The 20062-nt window shown below is 45.6% G+C and overlaps 1 protein-coding gene across 1 annotated transcript in view; it reads left to right on the top strand.

Moving 5' to 3' along the window:
* LOC126534629 (radical S-adenosyl methionine domain-containing protein 1, mitochondrial-like) overlaps nt 1-17063 on the top strand; it is a 54021-nt gene extending 36958 nt beyond the window's left edge. Inside the window, exons 12-14 of the mRNA XM_050181901.2 lie at nt 5787-5841; nt 7577-7680; nt 16670-17063. Of these exons, the coding sequence (XP_050037858.1) occupies nt 5787-5841; nt 7577-7680; nt 16670-16760 (250 nt within the window). The 3' untranslated portion in view covers nt 16761-17063. The remainder of the gene's footprint in view (nt 1-5786; nt 5842-7576; nt 7681-16669) is intronic.
* The last annotated feature ends 2999 nt before the right edge of the window (nt 17064-20062 follow it).

Raw genomic sequence — 20062 nt, forward strand, 5'->3', positions numbered from 1 at the left:
TTGCATGCTGCTTGTTTCCTCGGCATTGAGTACACTGCTCATAGATGCCCAACTTGGTTATTGTCATGGAGCCAGGAGAGATTCAAATACTTTCTCTTTGTTCATTGGGAACCTGCCGCGGTGGCTACGGCGTTGTGCTGCTGAGCTCGGCATCACCGGTTTTAACCCGGCCACAGTGACCGTATTTCAATTGGGGTGAAGTGCACGAATGCTTCTGTGCTTAGGTTTAAAATCCGGAGCCCTCCAGTACTCACAATATGTTTGTCTCTACCTCTTTTAGCCCCAATGTTGCTTTGGGACATTCAACTCCATAACTCGATTTGATAATGAAAACCTGAGGATAAAAAGATTGGCAGTTTAACCTAAAGGGAGGAGCACGGAGAACAATAGCAAGGTTTAGTGTTGCACTTGAACTTCTCGGACGCTGTTCTCATTATATGTAGTTGCGCCTGCACGGATGCGACATAAGTGGGTGCGCCAGAATTTCTGTTGGAAGCTTTTAAGACGGGGCCTGTAATGAAACCACACAGGCGCAATTGCAATTGCATCACTTTCAGGTTATGAGTACAAAAATTGTTGTGCACTTATTTATAGTCTGAAAAGATAAAAGTGCAGTCCACTTAAAACAATATCAAAAAAGAATGAAAAATACTATCGCTATAACCAACCATCACTATATCTGGACTGTCGTAAAGAAAAAGTTGTCGAACATACCTGTGTAGCCCTGAACCCAAGTTCGCCACTGGTGCTAAAGAATGGATGTTGTAAAGAATAGGCTGTGAAAAATAAAACCTTTATTTATACTACTCTAAACAATTTATCATGTGCTAGGACTGCTGAAATACTGTGTTTTACCCAGTATTTCACACCCGATTCAGAGTCGTCAATATCATTATGTGCATGTGCTCGTACTTCTTTGAGTCTTCCAAAATTTGCAGCTTCGTCTTGATTCGATGCAGCTTTAGACTTTGTTGGCACCTTCAGCTGCTTCCGTGGCGCATTTACGCCATAGTTTCAGTGCTCGCTGAGAGAGAGAGATTGTAGAAAGGAGGGGCACCACTACGCCACTTTGCTTTGCACTTCTTGGTTCTTTTCTCTCGCTCTCTTTTTCTGGATGCGTAAAGACCACATTTGTGAGTGACATGCGATGCGGACGTGGAGCAGCTGGTGCCACTTTGTGGCGAACTGCACCAACTTGCAATGTTCTCCATGGCTCTCGCAGACGGCGTATGGGCAGGACATGCTGCGCTGTAATGACGGCAGATGCAAACTCATGTAGGCAAACTTTGTGTCCCGTTTTTGCCTCGTTCGTTCAAGGGGCACTTAGCAACACAAATGTCAAGCTCATAGTGCATGTAACACACCGTCCAAAGGGCAAAATTTTCTTTATATGTGAAATGGGTCGTAACATATTTTATAGTCAAAACCTGCAATAACAAAATCGCCAAGGAAAGCGAAAATTTCACTTTTGCGGGAATTTCGTGAGTGCGAGAATGAGACAGAGAAAACGGGAAATTGGCTTGCAAAAAGTTATTTCCGAAAGTCAGTAAGCTTCCTTTGCCGAGCCTTGCCTTGCAGAAATGCGACAGCTCTTAATTCACACTGCGAAAAGTGGTCCTTTGCCACATTGGCGTCATGCTTGCCGAAAAATGAACACATTGTGCCGAAGGCGTTTCACACATCCTGCGGATTCGTCGTATTCTCTTAATTAGGTTGTTGGTCATCGGCGTCGTCAGTATTGCACGCGTTGCTTATGATGGCCTCGTCGGACATCTCTTCGTTTCACGACAATGTCATCAACCGTGCGAATGAACTCATTGACACTGAGGCCATCTGGAACTCGCCATGTCACTGCACAAGGCTAACGGCAAGGCACGACATGGGTTTGCCGTTGCACAAAGTTCACCCCATGCGTTAGTCAGCGATGATGGCATTGCACCGTCAGCACTGTCATTGAGTGCACCTTCGGGCAAATCTTCCTGCAGTGCTGCCGGAACAGCGCACAATGCCTGTTGAGAGGCAATGAAGCTGGCATGTTTAAAACAATTTGCGATCACGGCTGGACACATCACAATTCCTGCGGCAGCCACTATTTCATACGCTATGAACATCTCCACGTCGGTGGGATGCTTGAACTGGAGGATCAGCAGCAGACGCTGAATCAGCCTCTGCACACTCGACGATGCGAATTACCCCTTGATCGAGCGGCTGCAGCACGAAAGTGCAATCTGGTGGGGGAAAAAAAAAAGCGCACATTCCTGAGCTCCACGTCATCATGACGGGCGCTGCAATGATAAAAAAAAAGGCAGACTGACCTGCCTGCCTTCCGCATGTCAGCATTGAAGGCCTCGAGCCAGCCGCCAAATAATTTCCAGGTCTTCCGTGACTTTAGGTTCGCGGTGTATTGTACAGGCAGCCTATGATTTTCCTTGAAGCAGCGGGTCTTCTTGCTTCCACCGAATACAAGCAGGGGTCCATGTTAGTGCACAGTGAAAGTGTTACATGGCACTTTCTGTGCTTTCCCCCATGGCATGTCTGGCCTTTTAAGTCCAAGGTCTTCGATGAAAGCATCTCGTACAATAAGGCCCTCTCATGTGTTGTAAATGTCCGAGGGCTTGTACTGGTCTAGTACTTATTTGTTCGTCAACAGCCATGACGACGTTGCCTCAGGGTCCACCACTGCTGTCTCCCCGGAAATGACATTGGCAACTATGTCGCCCGCCTATGTGGACAAGCCTGCCACAATGTTCTAGCTAGCTTTGAAATGGCTCAACTAGCCAGGATTTGCCTTATAATTATTGTGCCCAAGCATGCACGTGAAGTCCAGCACCTTCTGCTTAATCACTCTGCCACACAACAGCACTTTGTTGTCACGCTGTTCACGAAATCATGCAAACACCACCTTTTAGACATCTGGCAACGCTGCAGCCGTCACCGTTTTGTTCTTTGCACTCGCACAATATCCAAGCTCGCCGAGAATGGAGGCCTTGTTTTTCAAAACTGTAGACATCGAGCTGCCCGCGATTCCAAATTCGTTGGCGATCTTCATTTTCTTCCTACCCGTTATAACCTGGGCAATAATTGCAGCCTTATCCTGCAGCACCGTAAATTTCCTCTTCTTGGCTGGAGGCGGCATCTTAGCAGGCTGGCAAAGCAGACGGTCCGACCACCGCAGGCACAGTCGATGCACCCTAGCACCAACCACACACAGCTACCACACGGCACACTCATGACCGTGTGCAGCATTACACAAAGCATAAAGCGTCATCGGGGTTATCTGAGCCTTCACAGGTGGGTGTCGATTTGGCTAGTCGGTGATTATGAGTCGGCATGCCATCCAGGCGTTCCGTTCCGTGTTAGCACATGCTGCGATGGCACACAGGATTATAATAAAATGAGCCCACTGCGAGGTAGCCTCTGGCTCTTGCCTTCTTTTTTCTTTTTTTGTAACTTAAGAGGGGACACTGCTATATAAATAATCTGTATTTTCCCATCCATATTAATCAAACTTCTCAGTCTTGATATTTTTGCACTGATTTCAAATATGTACTTAGTTTTGGTGTAGCTCAATTAGTTCTAAGGTAATGAACATGTAATTTTCTTTGTTTGCGGCCTTAATTAAAAATAAATGGCACAATAAAAATTATTTGAGGCATGGTTGTGAGGCATACAACTCGTCATGGCATCGTCGTCACACAGTAGTCATGCAATCGTTGTAATGCCGATGCCGTGATGCCGTTGTCGTCGTAGTGTCGTCGTCATCCTGTCAACTGATGCAAAATAGAGGTGGATGGGGATTGGCTTGCATAAATTAAGTAAAAGATAATGCAAAATTCTATATTTACCTAATGCAACGCACACCTTTTTTCCAAGAAATTAGGTCCGAAAATTGCCTACATGTTACAATTGGATACGAAACCAAAACTGTGTGTGCGACATTGTCAACAGCCTACCTTCAGAGCCATCAAATGCAGCATCATCACCATCACAAAGTGGCGACAGGGTACATTGTTGCATGGGTATTGTGAAGCTTCCTTTTGGTTAATTTTGTGCTTGACTACAATCTAGAGTGGTGTTCTTGGCCGATAAGTTTTGCACGTACAGTAGACTTCTGTTAAAACGACTCTGGTTAATTCAGCTTTTTGGTTGATTTGATTCCGACCAAAGGTCGCAGCCGGCGCCTATACATCTCTGTTGTTCGAGACCTCAGTTATTTCAATTTCAGAATTAGCTTTTGCCGTATAAATTGAACTTGTCATCTTCGCCACAATACAGTTGTTTTGCAGTGAAGCATATGCAAATTGTTGCAGTGAAGCATACCAAAAAAAAAAAAATGAAAGGGGCCACTGTTGCAGGACATTGTACGCAATTCTTAACCATACAGGTGCCGTCTTCAGTCACGGTACGAGGTGCCTAATCAGCATACTGGCCACCGTTCAGAGCTGTTTCTGACTTAGCTGCACAGGCGATTTGAGTCCTGGTTTTGCAACCGCTATCCATGTTTTGTATATAACACGTTAACTACATCGTCACCATGCCTATAAAAATCAATCAGTTTGAGTGTCAGTTTTTCTACCCATTGTTAAATATTTAGATTGGAAATCTAGCAATGTCATGCATTGTTGAAATGATGACTAAATTTTAACTATTTGTCGGATTTGACAATTTTTGGCAAGTCTGGAAAATTAAAACTTCGACTGGAGGTATCGTTGAAACTAGCGTCCAGTGCTCCTAGCACTTATTCAATAAAAAGATGCAATATTGGTGCGTTGGTCGACTTGGCTTTGGAATTTTTAAATGACAGCAACAGTGAAAATGCGAAACTTCTCTCGGGTTGTTAATTTTCCGGTGACATATAGGCTGTTCTGACAATTTTCCGAACAATGGTAGATGCTCATGAGTGTGTGTTATTTTGATAATTGTGTTCGACTAATATCAAGTCCAACTTGTCTGCATCATGGGTTGCTTTTATCCATGAGGGCTTACACAGCGCATGTGCAGATTACGAGCAGTCCTTCTCGTTGTGTGGGGTTTTCACTTGCACAAGAGTACGCAGTCAGTTTCAGACCACCCTTCAACCAACACTTGACTAGCTGTTTAATTTCTTACATTTGGACACCGCCTATGCAAGTGTGCTTATTCGTTACTGTACAATATTGTGCAACGCTCTACATTACTGTACACCACTGTACAGTAACTCAACAAAGCGTTTGGAGGCTCCAGCACCACATTGAACCACTTGAATGGCACTTTTATTTGCAAACTATAAGCCTGGGAAATTGGGTGTGCGATAGATTCAGGGTCATGCCGAAACCGGGTAAATACGGTACTATGCCCTACTTGCTGCATCAAAGTGTCGCAGGCTTGCAATTTAGAAATTAAATAGAATGTTCATAAAATATACTGAAAAAAAAATGAAAAAAAATAGTATAAAAAGAAAGATGTGTCGTAAAAGGTAGAACCACAACCGAGCAGAAGGGTGGAAGTGAGCTTTATTACTGACAGTTGTGAATATACAAGTGTGTATTGTTTGAAAGAATATGAAGACTAACAGTGAGTTTAATGAAAGGTCATCTTGTCTCGCAACATGTCTGGTCTGTGCAAGTAAGGGTTTAAGTGTTTTTGCTGCAATTGTGACAAAGAGGGAGTGAAAGGCTCAGTGTTTGCCGTTGCCATTTCAGCAAGCCTTCTGTGTTAGTGCGCCCAGTTGCGTAACTTGAGCTGAAAGGCTCATTGTGCGATGACTTAAACCATCCCTGTGGATTAATGAAGTCTGTGCATTGCAGCCTGGAAGAGCTTCTGATGATGGGACTGCGTACTGCGCGTGGAATTTGTAACCAGGTAATGAGGGCTGCCTTTTTTTCAAGTCTTGTGTTTATCGTTTACCTCTTTCTGGTCCAATGATTTCTGCAGGCATCATAGTGCTCCTTAAGGCATATTCAGCATAGAGCAACCAATAAACAAAACTAATTTTGGAAATTTCACTGCCAGAAATTAATTATATATGTCGAAAAAATGAAGATATTTAAAATTTTGTGCAGTGCAGTCAGCTACAGTAAAACCTTGTTAATACATACCCACTTAGTAAGTAATTCTGGTTTAAATATAGCTGTGATAAATCTCCAGTCCTGTTGCCATTCAGCCTAATGTATTGGCTAACAGTTTGCCATAGTCGCTTAATACATGCCAAACAGTTTAGGGCATAGTAGTTACTTCATTTTTCTGCATGCCCGAGTGTGGAATTGGCAAAATGTCATGCGCGTAGACCATAGATGGCGAAATTGTGGTGCATAGACCTTTCCTGGACTGCAGTCGCCACTGACAATGATGTCAAAACATAGCAGCTATGACATGTTTCCTGCTCCCATAACTTATAGTGCTTCTGCATGGCCCTTCTGTATCCGACGCGGCTAGTGCGTTGACCGTCATGAGCACGTTCGCAGAGAAGCAGGGCCTGATAAGAAACTGGCTCGTGGCCTTGCCAAGTTTGCCAATGCCATTGTCGCTGCTAGGCGGCCATAGCGGCAAGTGAAAATCACAAATTCTTTTCCTGCCTGCTTGCGAATAAAAAAACTTGCCTGTCTGTGTGTTTGAGTGAGAGCACCTTCTTTTGGGCTGGTAAGCCTCTAGCTGCTCATCTGCCATTGCCAGTTAATTAGTACATCGCTTAGTGTGTACTTGATCCACATTCCCCACCAACCAGGTTTTACTGTAATCAAAAAATGACAAACCAACGAAACATTTATTTCAGCACAAGTGCCAGCATTTAGATAGGAAAGAATGCATTAACATGTCCAAAAAGAACACATATGGCATGGGCCAACATCTGGCACCACAAAATCGATTGACCCTTAAAATTATGGATTTCCATATTCACCAGACAAGTGACCAACGTGCGAGTCGACTATCGATTGTGTGACGGAGAGAGAGGTTTCTAAGATGTTCCTAACTGTTGCAGTGGATATTGGTAATGTCTTCGGTGCCATTATTGCCTTTCATTGTGTTGGTGACTGTGGGAGATGTAATGCCTAATGTTTAGTGCTTCTATAATCACAAGAATAGCCTTGCTGCAAAAGCACTGGAAAGATTTGCATGAAGTTGAACAGTGTCGAGTGTCTTCTATAATAAGGCCAAGGTCCCACGTGATGCTTACATTACATACCCCCGCAACCTCTTTTTTTTTCTGCTTAGTGTGTTTTCAGAGGCAGTCTTGCTCACTCCAAATTTTTCGAGTATTCCCGAATTGTTCATGTTGCCGGCTATTTGTCATTTCTCTGCTCCAGGCAGTATGCGTATGAGAAGTTACCTCTGCTAGTGGGTACGAGGGCTCCTGCAAGAAAGTGGGCATGCAGCATTTGCTTAAATTTTCAGTAGTTGTTGTGGAATACATCAATGTTATGTACACTTTGCAGCCATGATGGTCATCATCCGTTTACAGTGTTTAAACCTGGCAAGGGCCCTTTAATTTGCTCACAATCAATAGGCGAGTCGAAATAAACCTGCATCAAGTTGAAAGGAGTATCAGAGGAGCGAGAAAAAGTTATAAATTATGGCTACGCTCTTTGCTTTGCATAAGGACTGGCGAGCTGTGTCCGGTGGCGTCGGCTTGCTCGACACCTTCGCTGACTGGGGTGAAACAACACAGCTGCTAGATATTGGCCTGCTGTTGCTTGATGAGAGGTGAGTCAAAGCTGCTGCTTGTGCTCAAGAAATCTGGTACAGTCAAACGTCAATACAGTGAAACCCAGTTATAATGAATTGCAATATGGACTACAATTACAGTGGAACCCCGGTCATACGTTTTTCACCGGACCGAGGAAAAAAAGCGTAACAGCCGGGAAAACGCAACAGTGAGGAAAGCTCCGAAAATGAATGAAAACAGTGCAGCTTCAACTATAGACAATTTATTTCCACAGAGTGCGCTTAGAACTTAAAGAAGTCTAGAATGGTGGCTTGCCGTTTCTTTCGCTCGCTAGAAATCACCACACGTTTCTCAATAGCCTGGAAGGCCGCATTGCTGTCAGCGTCGCTGTGAGGTGCGACGTACCTGCGGAGGAGGTCTAGAGCTGCGAAGGCTTCTCCAAAGCTAGGATTTGGCAACTCCCCGGAATCATGCGGCTCGTGCTCCTCGTCGTCACCGCGCCACAGCAGTGGCAACGGACAAAGAAATATCCGCAGGAAATCTCATGCTATTTCGGTTAAGCAGTACTACCGTTTAGTACGTACGTTTTCCGAGCTCCGGCCAACTACGGTTTAAAAAGGTTTCACTGTATGTACCGTGTACCATGTCAATTACCCCTTCCCACTCTTCGTATGCTTCACCGCCATACTTTGCGTATGCTTCACTGCGTAACACTGCTGCGTTGAGGCGAAGCTGACTTCCGGGAACCGGCATATACAACGCGCCATGCTTTTCAAGCTTCCAATACATTGGCGAGGAACGCAAGGGCACAGTCGGCACCATTGCTAACAGCGGCGAAATGTTTTATGGAAAAACACAGCACTGAACAGAAAGAAGCTTGGTAGCAAACATTGAAGTAGCTAGGCCTAGCATTGCCGCAGTGACTGCCAGCATATCTGTGTGCGAGAGTGCCGGTTCGAGGAGGCGAGATAATCAAAATGGAGGTGGTGGTGACTGCAATTAATGTTGCTTCGGACCTGCGGTCCTGGCAGAAATCCCAGAAAATCGGACATCGAAAGTTTGTTTGCATCTGAAATTCCAGACGTTCTTATACATTAACTCTATGGGCTAAGTGGTAGCGCTGCAAAGGCACCCGAATTATTGGGCATCTCTGAAAAATCGAGCGTTCGGAAAATCGGTCGTTGACTGTGCGACCCTACATATGCGTTAGCATATCGCCATCCGTGTTCCAACATGGCCACCTCATATGCCCTTTGAGCCTAGCTGCCATAGCATCCTTACTGTGCTGTGTAGTATGCGTGCTTAGGTTAGTCAACCATCTGTCTTCCCGTTTTCTGCATTTGCTCTATCAGCGTGGAAGTGCTGACTACGAAGACAGGCCGTGCTTCCACATTTCATTATGATGCCACATTTAAAAAAAAGTGATCATGTGTGCAGAAACTGACGGAAATTGGATCACGTCACGGGCGTTCAGAGTTCCCGAAACTTACGTGCGAGACTGGCACAAAAAGGCGAGGTGTTCTACTCCAGTGGCTGCTGCATATGGTGTGACCGCCCAGGCCCTATATTGAAAGCAATCTGCGATGGGGACATAGTCTAAGCATCTAGGTGCGCCGAGAGCCGATAGTTTCATGTGCACTGTGTTCTCGTTGCTGAGTTCACGTTGAAGTGAGAGGCAGCACAAAGGTCAATTCGCTGACTCCTCTACCCCACTTCCTCACTCCAGAGTTTTGATAGTGAGGTCGCGTGGTCATCAAGTGTGACGTGTTTATATTTGCTTGTGCACACGAGACACTATGCTTGTTAATTTAGTTAATGAATGGTCAGAAGTTTATTCTGCCGACAAAATTACTATCCTTACTTCGTATAGCTGTCTACTAATTTGCTATAGCCGTCAGTGGTCTGCCTTTCGGACGAAACTGTGACTTTCTTTTATTCATTGCAACTTTAGAATAGAGATAGGGACTTTAGGATAGAGAATAGGAACTTTAGGAAATTCGGAGGAAATCTTTGCTTTTCAATGAGAGAAAGTTGTATTTCTGTATGAAAGCATGAAGTGCACGCTACTGTAAAGGACATGTTTTTTCCTTTGGTCACGGAGAATGGCTGCGCATTATAATCAAGGGTAGCTTTTATTTTTTATTTTTTGTCATGGAAAACAGGTGTGCATTACAATTGAGGGCGTGTTAGAATCAAGTAATTAAAGTAAGTGTTGTACACTTGTACGTAGCTATGTGTGTGTCATGTGGTCTATGTTAAAACAAGGAAGACATTTGTGCTCCGGTGAAGAGATGTTAAAACCTCATATAATTCATGCCATCATGAAGGCAGTTCACTGTCGCACAGCTTCTAGGTAGTTTTAACTGCTACGAGCAAAGCACTGGGAAATTTGGGCCGATCCCGAAGGTGGAGCAGTTTAAAACAGCATCTTGTGGCCCTTGCTGCCATGAATAAAGAACGTGGCAAACTGGCACAGGAGAAGTATGTTGGAGATCACGGCAGCCTAGTGGCTAGACCATTACACTGCTGTGCTAGAAACAGGTTCAATCCCACCATGGAACACTCTTGTGTTATTGAAAGTTTCCAAAACGAGGCAAGACGGGAGCCTACCAGCCTACTGCAAAGTTCCTGGAATGAGGCAGGAAATGCTTCTCATTAATGTAGGCTCTTCATATTGAATCAGAGGCCGAATATTTGCTTCCATACGTAGAAATTGGAAAATGCTGCACCACTACTAGACCACTGAGAGAGGCTTTTGTTCTGCAGTGGACATAGATTAAACATGGTGATGATGATCAAATGTTGCCAAGGGAAGATAGAGCAGAGTTGTAATGAAAAGCACCTTGAGGATCCTTTCTACGTTCTGTAGCACAAAGTTTCATAATGAATTGACTAATACAGCTGAGCCTCAACATAACGAACACAGATACAATCAAATCTCGATATATTGAACTCGAAGGGGCCTGAAAATTTGCTCGAACTAAAAGGACTTGTTTTTGAAGTATTTGTGCATCATATCATGATGCACGAACGGTGAGTGTCATGAAATATCACGGCACACAAGCACACAGCGAATGAGGACCACGAAACTGTCCACACCGGCCTACGCTCACCTTCCTGATAATGGCAGAAAACGATACTTCGAGGAGTGAGCTAAGCGGGTGCCGGGCTGGTGGGGCCGGCGGCGCCGGCGGCGCCAGCTCGAAGTCTGTCAAAGATGAGTGAGTTACGAGGGAGTTGAGAGGGAGGGGAGCATAGTTGTGAGGAAAGCCGGGAAGGAAGTGGATTTGCTTTCCTGCCAGTTTGCTGGATGGTGATTACCTCTGCCACCAAAGCAACTGTGTTGCCGAGGCTGGACTGTGCCTCCGCTGCTGCTTCCCTCTGCTTGCTCGCGTGTTTTTTCCTTCGACTGCTGACAGATCGGCGCTGGGTTTACCTTCTTCGTCCTGCGTTCTTAATGCGAGTCATGTCTTATCAAGATGACCAGGTCGTTGCTGCTGATCATAACCGTGTTGGTGTGCTCCCTTCTGCTGCAGCATCGCCACGTTCAAAAGACAAGGAGAGTGAGGTACTGGGTGCAATTTTTGCGTCCTTGTATTCAGGCTGTGTCTTGTCGTACAGAATCAGGCAGATGATAGTGTGAAAGAAGCAGTCCGGCTGAACGAGACATAGAGCAGTCAGGAGGGTTCGCATGATACCAGTTTTCCGTGCATACGTCGCTGTAGGGGCTGCTCTTATTGGTCTCCTGACGAAAAATCAACACAGGACTGATCTCTTCCACGGTGCGCGTTATGCGGCTAGTGTGGCTGGGGCATTACAGTGCACCGCAGAAACGGCGACCTTGCTATTTGGAAGAAGGTGAAATTTCCACCACATTTTGTTTTTGTTCTTTTTCATGCACAGCATTGAAGGATTTCTCCTAAGCCTTTCCTCTATGGCGAAGTCAGAGCAATGCTGGTCCAAGGCACCGCCGCATGATTTGGCATGCTGCTGACAGCATTGTCAGAGCACGCTATGCTTGAAATAACCGTCGCAAATGCTTGCATGATTGATTTACCAGGTGGTTTTGCCCATTGGAATGCACATAACTTTGACGGGACCATGGCGTCAGTTCAAATAAACTGATAGTTTGAATTAAGCATGTTCGAAATAATGAAATTAGGCTGTATAAAAAATTTTTGGATACATAGGAAACCCACGACAAAGAAATACTGTGAACGATTGTAAGATATCGGCTCTTGACGCCAAAATTCCGTTGCCGTCTACAGGAACATCTATTCACCGACTCTCACAGACGAACTTAGCAAGATGGTTGCAGCTGATCTTCTTCCGGCACAAGCTGCTGACCTCCGCCATCTCTTAGAAACTTAGTGACATTTTTCACCTTGGCGGCTGCCCTTTAGTCCATACATCGGTGGTCACCCATCGTATTTACACCGGAGACACCAATCCGATATGCCGTTGGCCGTACCATGTTTCACATGCTGAATGACAAGTGATACAACGAGAAGTCGAAAAGATGTTAAAGGTACACTAAAGTGAAAAATGATTTCTTCTGCATCAGTAAATTACCACTCTACAACACCGATAACACCACTCTTACAACGATAAGACGTTTGGTAAGCCAGAAAAAGCGCAGAAATGAAATACGGGTGGCGACGCCTACTTAAGTTCCCGCACCTGGGGGCTGTTACGTCTTGGATTTTGATGGTATCTTCTAGGGCCTACTAATTATATATAGCGGTACAGATTGACTACATTGTGTTCTAAAGGAACCCAATATTAAACATGGCAAGTGTCGGGAACCTTTGTTCAGCCAACGCAGCCCAAATGCGAAAATATACTTTGGAATCCCTGACGTCACGCTGACCTACCGGCGCTGGGGTTTCGGCGCGAAATTCAAATACTGATACTTCGACCTTCTTTTTCTCATCTAATAATCAAACTTTCTTTTTGAAATGACTGCCTGCAGGGTTCACAAACAATGCTTCATTAGTCTAAACTGATTTATTGTTTTGCTTTAGTGTCCCTTTAACTAAACGCCTTATCCAGCCATTTTACAATCTGTGAGCCTCCCCTATTATCCTTGTCAAGAAGGACGGCAGCTGGTGCTTTTGTGTGGATTACAGACACTTAAAAATCACATGCAAGGATGCTTACCCCTTGCAGCGTATTCATGATGCCTTGGACTGCATGCACGGAGCCAAGTATTTTTTGTTGATAGACCTCCGATCAGGCTATTGGCAAATCTCGATAGATGACATGGACCGTAAGAAATGGTCTTTGTAACACCTGAAGGCCTCTACCAATTCAAGATTATGCCATTCAGCCTTTGTAATGCCCCAGAAACCTTCGAAAGAATGATGGACTCCTTACTTCGCTGCTATAAATTGTACACATGTCTGTGTTATCTAGATGATGTCATAGTCTTTTCACCAACTTTTACCAGTCATCTAACGTGTCTATCAGCTATTCTTACTGTTTTCCAATGCACCGGCCTGCAATTGCACTCGTCTAGGTACCGTTTTGGAAGTTGTCAAATTACCGTTCTTGGGTATCTCGTCAGTGCCATTGACGTTCAACCCGATCCTGACAAGATTTGTGCTGTCCAGAACTTTCCTCTTCCATCTCCCACTGCAGGCATAAGAAGCCTTGTTGGGCCATGCTCGTAGTTTCGTCGTTTTATCAAGAATTTCGCCGAAACCACTCGCCCACTCACCGACTTACTTAAGAAGGACGTTGCTTTCACATTTGGCCTTGCTCAAACCAAAGCCTTCTCTGCCCTCATATGGCAGCCGAGCCATGAGCATGAGACGAGCCATGGGCAAGAGCTCATGGCTCGTCTATTGTTGGCTCATTATGATCCATCAGTTGCCGCTGAACTTTACACAGATGCCAGTGGCAACCCCAGTTGGGGCTGTACTTGTTCAATGGCAGTGTAACGCAGACCGTGTAATTGCATACGCCAGCTGCCTCCTGTCACCCACCAAGATAAATTTTTCAATTACCGAACGGGAGTGCCTTGCATTAGTTTTGGCAGCTGCCAAATTCTGCCCCTACTTGTACGGCTGTACATTTTCCGTGGTTACCGATTACCATGTCTTGTGCTGGCTCTCCTCACTTAAAGAACCTGCTGTGGTTGCTTAGTGGCTATGGTGTTGGGCTGTTAAGTACGAGGTCACGACATCGAATCCCAGCCATGGCGGCTGCATTTCGATGGGGGCAAAATGCAAAAACGCCCCTTAGATTTAGGTGCCCGTTAAAAAACCTCAGGTGGTCCAAATTTGCGGACTCCCTCACTATGGCGTGCCTCATAACCTGATCATAGTGTTGGCACATAAAACCCCATAACTTAATTTTTTTTCCCTCACTTAGAGGCCCTACTGGACAATCGGGTAGGTGGGCTTTACGGCTACAAGAATATTAATTCACTGTTTTATACAAGTCAGGCTGTTTGCACAAGTACGCCGACTGCCTCCCGTTATCCTGTTGACCGCCCTGAATATGATGTGCATGGCATAAACTTTTGCATCTTGGCCATTTTTGATCTGCACAACATCCGCACCGAACAACAGCATGATGACTGCTTTTGTGTTCTCATCGATCGGTCATTCGGAGCCCACGCTGTGCATGTTTATGCTCTGCAACGGTGTTCTCTACCGTCGCAGCTTACGTCCTGAAGCACCTGAATTTTTACTCATTGTACAAGGCCATCTCCAGACATCAGTTCTAGAGCAGTTGCATGACACCCCTACTGCAGGCCACCTCAGCGTTTCCCATACTTACGACCGTGTATGGTGCCGCTTCTACTGGCCAGGCCTGTACCGCTCTGTCCACCGCTACATTGCAGCCTGTTCGCTCTGTCAGCACTGCAAAAATCTGCTGTGCTGCCTGCTGGACGCCTTCACCTCATTGATGTCCCCTCAGAACTGTATTTCGCATAGGTGTGTATCTTCTCATCTTCTTTCCAACGTCGAAATTTGGCGATAAGTGGATCATTGTCGCAACTGATTACATGACCTGGCACACATTCATGCGAGCATTGCGCACAAGCTGTGCAACGGAGGTGGCAGATTTCCTTTTACATGACGTCATCCTCCATCACGGAGCACCCCGGCAGCTCCTCACTGATCGCGACCGCACATTCTTGTCCAGAGTAGTTGAAGACCTACTTCACTCCTGTTCTGCCGAGCACAAGCTTTCCACCGCTTACTACCCGCAGACAAAAGGACTGATGGAGCGGCTCAATCTCATGTTGACAGAAAAGCTGTCTGTGTATGTTTCTGATGACCACAGTCATTGGGCAGCACGTTACCCTTCATGACCTTCGCCTATAATCCGTCCTGTCACGAGACTTCTGGCTTTTCTCCCTTTTGCCTTCTGTTCGGCCACCACCCTTCTTTGCCCTTTGACACATTGCTTTGTTCATCGATCAACACTCCCACTGAGTATGCTCAAGAAGTCTTCACCCGGGCTCACACGGCACGCCATATTGCCGACTCTCGGCTCACTGAGTCTCAGGCCGCGCAGAAGATCCAGTACGACAGCCGACATCGGAATGTTTGATTTCCTCCTGGCTCCATTGTCCTCCTATGGACACTTCCGCCGCGTCAGCTTGTCAGAAAAGTTGCTGTCACGCTACACAGGGCCCTACACGATAGTACGTCAACTTGGCAATGGGAAATACGAGATCGCTCCACTGGACTCTCATGTCCCCACAGATGTCGTGCATGTGTCCTGGCTGAAGCCTTTCTTTGCCAGGAGTTCACCTCCCTTAAAGTTAGCGCCGAGACGGTGCCTTTACAGGCGGGGGTTATGTTATGGTGCAACCAAGAGTGTTGCCAGTCAGAAGGAGACGATTTAACGTGTGCAGGTGGAATCGGTCTAGACAGCCATCGTGTTTGCGCTTGTAAATTCTTTAAATACATCATTTTATGTAACTTCTGCAATGTAACAATACGTGATTAAGCCCCGAGACATCATCTTATTTTACACTATGCAAGTAGCGCTCCAGCAAAGCTAACACTAATTTCGATGTAGAAAGTTGCCGTGTCAGCCGGCACGAAACCGCAACCTTGGTTGCAGACTCCCTACAAAGTGGCGCAGCTTGGGCCTAGGCAGTGCAGCCTGTGGAGTAGCTGGTGACAAGCTGTTGTGAGATGCTTGTCTTCAATATGTTCGCACTTGTAGATCTTATCAGCGATCGAGCATGAGGTCAGATGCACAGGCTTGACTGGTGGTTGTAGTAGTGGAGTATGGATCCACACAAGTATGGATCCACATTTTCTAAAAGTCTAAAAAGTAGGAGCAAAGATGAGTGAAACACCAATTGTTTCTTGAGAGGGTTTTTTTTCTCTGTCGTGCTATTTTGTCTGTGTTTTCTTGTTTTGTGAGTTTTACACGCAGCCTGTAGGTGCCCATTCCTGCGTTGAGAGTGTCAGCGCTACCGAGCGAACGCGGAGCGCCACAGGGAATGAAAGAATAGTGAAGAGAGTACAGAAGAGAAAGCGGAAGAGGAGGCTACAGTGAAAGCATGAGTCAGAAAGCAGAGGAGCAGAGTATGGCGAAAGGGTGAGGAGAAAAGTAGAAGACTGCGATAGCAAAGAGAGCACAAGGAGGAAAGCGGAGGAAGCGACCTTGAAGCACCACGAGATGGCACTCAAGTCTGCGCATCCGCAACAGCGGCGGCACCAGCTCTCCAGGGGAAAGAAAAAAAGAACCAGAAAGCTCGCCTTTGCACACAGCTTTCACCGCAAGCGTTTCTTTGTAAAGATTATTGTTGCATAAGCTGCAGTTGCTGGGATGTGGAAACTGTTTGGCCAGTCTATATATAGCGCCATGGCGCAAGGCTCAGTACGGTGCTCAGTGCTAAATGAAAATGCGTATAGAGTTGCACACAAATTTCGCATTAGGGAGTATCATAATAGTCGGTGAACTTTTTACTATTAAGCTTACACATTTTCAAATCGCACATGCATGAAGTGTTCAAAGCGAAGATAATAAATACTTTTGCCTCTGTTTTTCCAGCTGCCTGCGTGCCACAAAAGCTGGGATGAATGTCGCGGACAGCCTCATCTCCTCCATGCTGCCACGGCTGAGGGAGAGGACAAGCAGGTAGACTGCCAAGGTGCTTCCCCACAGAGCCACGTGATGCCTCCTCCTCTGCACATGTGCATTGTGGGTTTCGCAGCTGCATTCGGACTGACCATGCACAACTCTGTAAGTCGGAGCAGCCATTTGCAGGTAAAAAGGCTCTGCAAGACTTCAATAGTCAGAAGACTTCAATAGCCAGAAGCTGGTGGAAGTTCATACTTGACAAACAACAGTGCTAACATAGACGAAGACAAAGAATTAAGGTTCAGAACACTCAGTGCTGACTGTCGACTAAATGTGCATTCGATAAAAGAACTTGAATATGTGATCAATTGCCAACTTGACAATGTTTAACAGCAATGCATGCGCTGCAAGAACTTTGCAGGTGAAACAGAAACTGTGTCACGTAAAACATACACGTGTGTGAAGGAACCAACCAAACAAACAAAAATGCTTGAAAATGAAGAGTTATTCCAAGAACCGGATACATTCTAACGTGAAATGGGGGGACGTGGGTTTTAAAATGTTTTTGTTTATTTTTGGTTCAATCTGAATGGAACTTCACTGTTTCGATCAGCTTTTCATGTCGATTTCAAATCTATAATTAGTTTTTTGATAGCTACTCCAGTTCAGAAATTAGTAAAGTCTGAAAATGAACTTAGTTGGTACATCGTATGGGGGCTTCTTGGCAATTTCGCCTAGCTAAACATAAAAAGTAAATGCATGACCATAGTGCCAAAGAGTTGTTTCAGCGGGTGATGCTTGTTTTATTTGTTTGAAAGCATTCAGAAGGTAAGAAAGTAGACGGACATTTACTGTGAATATTTTTTTTTTTATTTTCACTCATTATAATTTTTAATTGTAATTTACAAAAGGATGATAGAGTAACAGAAATAGCATCACCCCTATATCATTTCATTAGGAATATCAAACTTGTTATTCTCACTTGACAACGTCATAGAAAAAAAGCCCCATAAGAATGAGTGCGGTGTGTGAGAACATCTGAGAAAAATGCATTTGAAGTTTAGACAGCTGTAACATTTTCTAGAATGCAGCTACAGCAATATTCAAGACATCATTCTGTAGCTTTATTCTTCACAAGAATGGCCATACTAAATATATGATTCTCTCTCTATAAAATATATAACCCTTTCAAGAAACTAGGAAAAGATTGTTATAAAACCATGTGCCGCCCCTAAAATAACATGAAAAACTACATTTACCACTTCATGTGCCTGTTCCAGTGCCCCGGAAGCTAAAGGAATAGAAAAGTTCATAAATTATACCTGCCATAGGTAAACAAACTTACACTAACACACATGGAATATTTACTGAATTACCTAAATTGGTTATTGCCATGCAAAAAATAAAAGAGAGGACACACACATTTCACTCTGCAGCATGCCAGGGCTCTGTGCAGGGTCCTTTGCTGGCTTGTGCCGTTTCGAAAGCCTGGCCTTGATAGCACAACTGTCCAGACGCTTTTTTTGTGACTTCCGAAGCCTGCTCTTGTCCTTCTCAAGGCTGCGGCGCGCTAAGCAATTCCCAGCACTGTAGCCCAGCTTCTCAGCAATTTGGGTGTTGCTCTTTGTGATCGGCTGATAGCCTCAGCCACTGCCCTTTCAGATCTTCGCAGTGAGGGATGCTGAGTATTTGGAACCTGCTCCAAGATCATGGCGTGCAGGCTTTCATTGGAGCTTTGGGCGATTCTATCACTGCATTGCTCCAACAGGGCTTCATAACTAAGACGCCTAAACACAGCCTCTAGTGCCTCACAAACAAAATCTGGCAGACTGTCCTTACGTGGTGCGGGCTCCTCGTTAGCCGCAGCTCTATAGAACTTGCACCATAACTTGGGGCGTTCAGGGCAGAGGTCGTGTTTGGGTGCCTTGTCCATCGAAGACATGTGCTGCATTGCTGGCACATCGTTTCTGTGGCTCCTCAAGGCATAGCCATAGTAAGAAGTGATCTTCTTGATCTTGTCTTGCGTCAGCCTTCCTTTACCACCAAGTGGCTCACCTTGAGCTTTCTTTTTCTCCACAAGTACAGTCGAACCCACTTATAACAATATTCATGTGCCACGAAAATTCCATTGTTATAACCGATAATTGTTATAACCGGGTTGCAGGAAAAATCAAAATAGGGCAGTGGCAGACCTGATATGAGAAAACTATATAGGCAGGGAGGCCAGTGCCTCTCCCCATAACTTTCGTCTGCCCGGCTGCTGATTGTGTTCACTCATTTAACTGCTTCCTGGGCGCTCCAATCGCGTTAACAAGCCGCAGCTCTCGGCGTTAAAGAATGGCACTGTTATAACAACTGCAAGGAGGTGTCATGGGTGTCAAGCGATATGTGAGCACTGCCGAGGCATCACTTTGGTGACCCCAAAAGGAGCCTTTTAAATACAGTAAAAGCTCGTTAATTCGAACCGCAAGGGGACGCCATCTCAGTTCGAATTAAACGAAGTTCGAACTAACGAAAGCAATGAAGAAAAACAGGACACCGCGACCAGGAAGCAGCAGGGCATGGCGCCAGTTCAATTTAATGTTTGAAAAAATCCGTAATTGCGGTCTGCTTTTTTTTTTTGAAGGCAACAGCAAGCACTTTCTGCTCTAAAGAGCGAATGTTGCGGAAGGCTTCCTCTTCGCTTTCTTCAAAACTGAAGAACAGGCGGGCGGCATTAAGTCCAGCCATGACTTCCGTAGCGGAGGGCCGCACCGGTGCCTCGTCGTCTTCCTCGTCGTCGTCACTGGCAGCGACAGGCTCTATGTTTTTAACTTGGGAAATGATGTCCTCGTCTGTGGTCACACCACAGACAACTGCGCTCGCATCCACGTCTACGTAGTCGGCAAAGGAAACGTCTTTCAGAACGTCCGACATGGGAGCGGTGACGCTAGTGACGCAGTCTCCGTGCGCAGGTGGCTCGTCCACGTGCTCGCCTTGCGTGGTGAAGCCACAGTGGCGATAGCAATTGGCTATTGTAGCCCCTGTCACTTGTTCCCAAGCACGCACAAGCATATGCAGTGCACTCAAGAGCGTCACTTCGTAATTCTAGCATAGAATAACTCTTTCTAGTATGTGGCGCCGATAAAATGTCTTCAAATTTTTTATAATGCCCTGGTCCATGGGCTGCAGCACTGCCGTTGTGTTGGCTGGAAGAAAGGCCAACTCAACGGCATTCGTTTGAACTTCAATCTTGTGCGCAGAGCAGTTATCGACAAGAAGAAGGATTTTGCGGCCACAGCGCTCGAACTTCTTGTCTACCTTCATGAGCCACTGCTTAAACAACTCTCCAGTCATCCAAGCCTTCCTGTTTGCCGCGTAGTC

This window comes from Dermacentor andersoni, chromosome 7 (genome assembly GCF_023375885.2).
Source record: "Dermacentor andersoni chromosome 7, qqDerAnde1_hic_scaffold, whole genome shotgun sequence".
Taxonomy (NCBI): Eukaryota; Metazoa; Arthropoda; class Arachnida; order Ixodida; family Ixodidae; genus Dermacentor; species Dermacentor andersoni.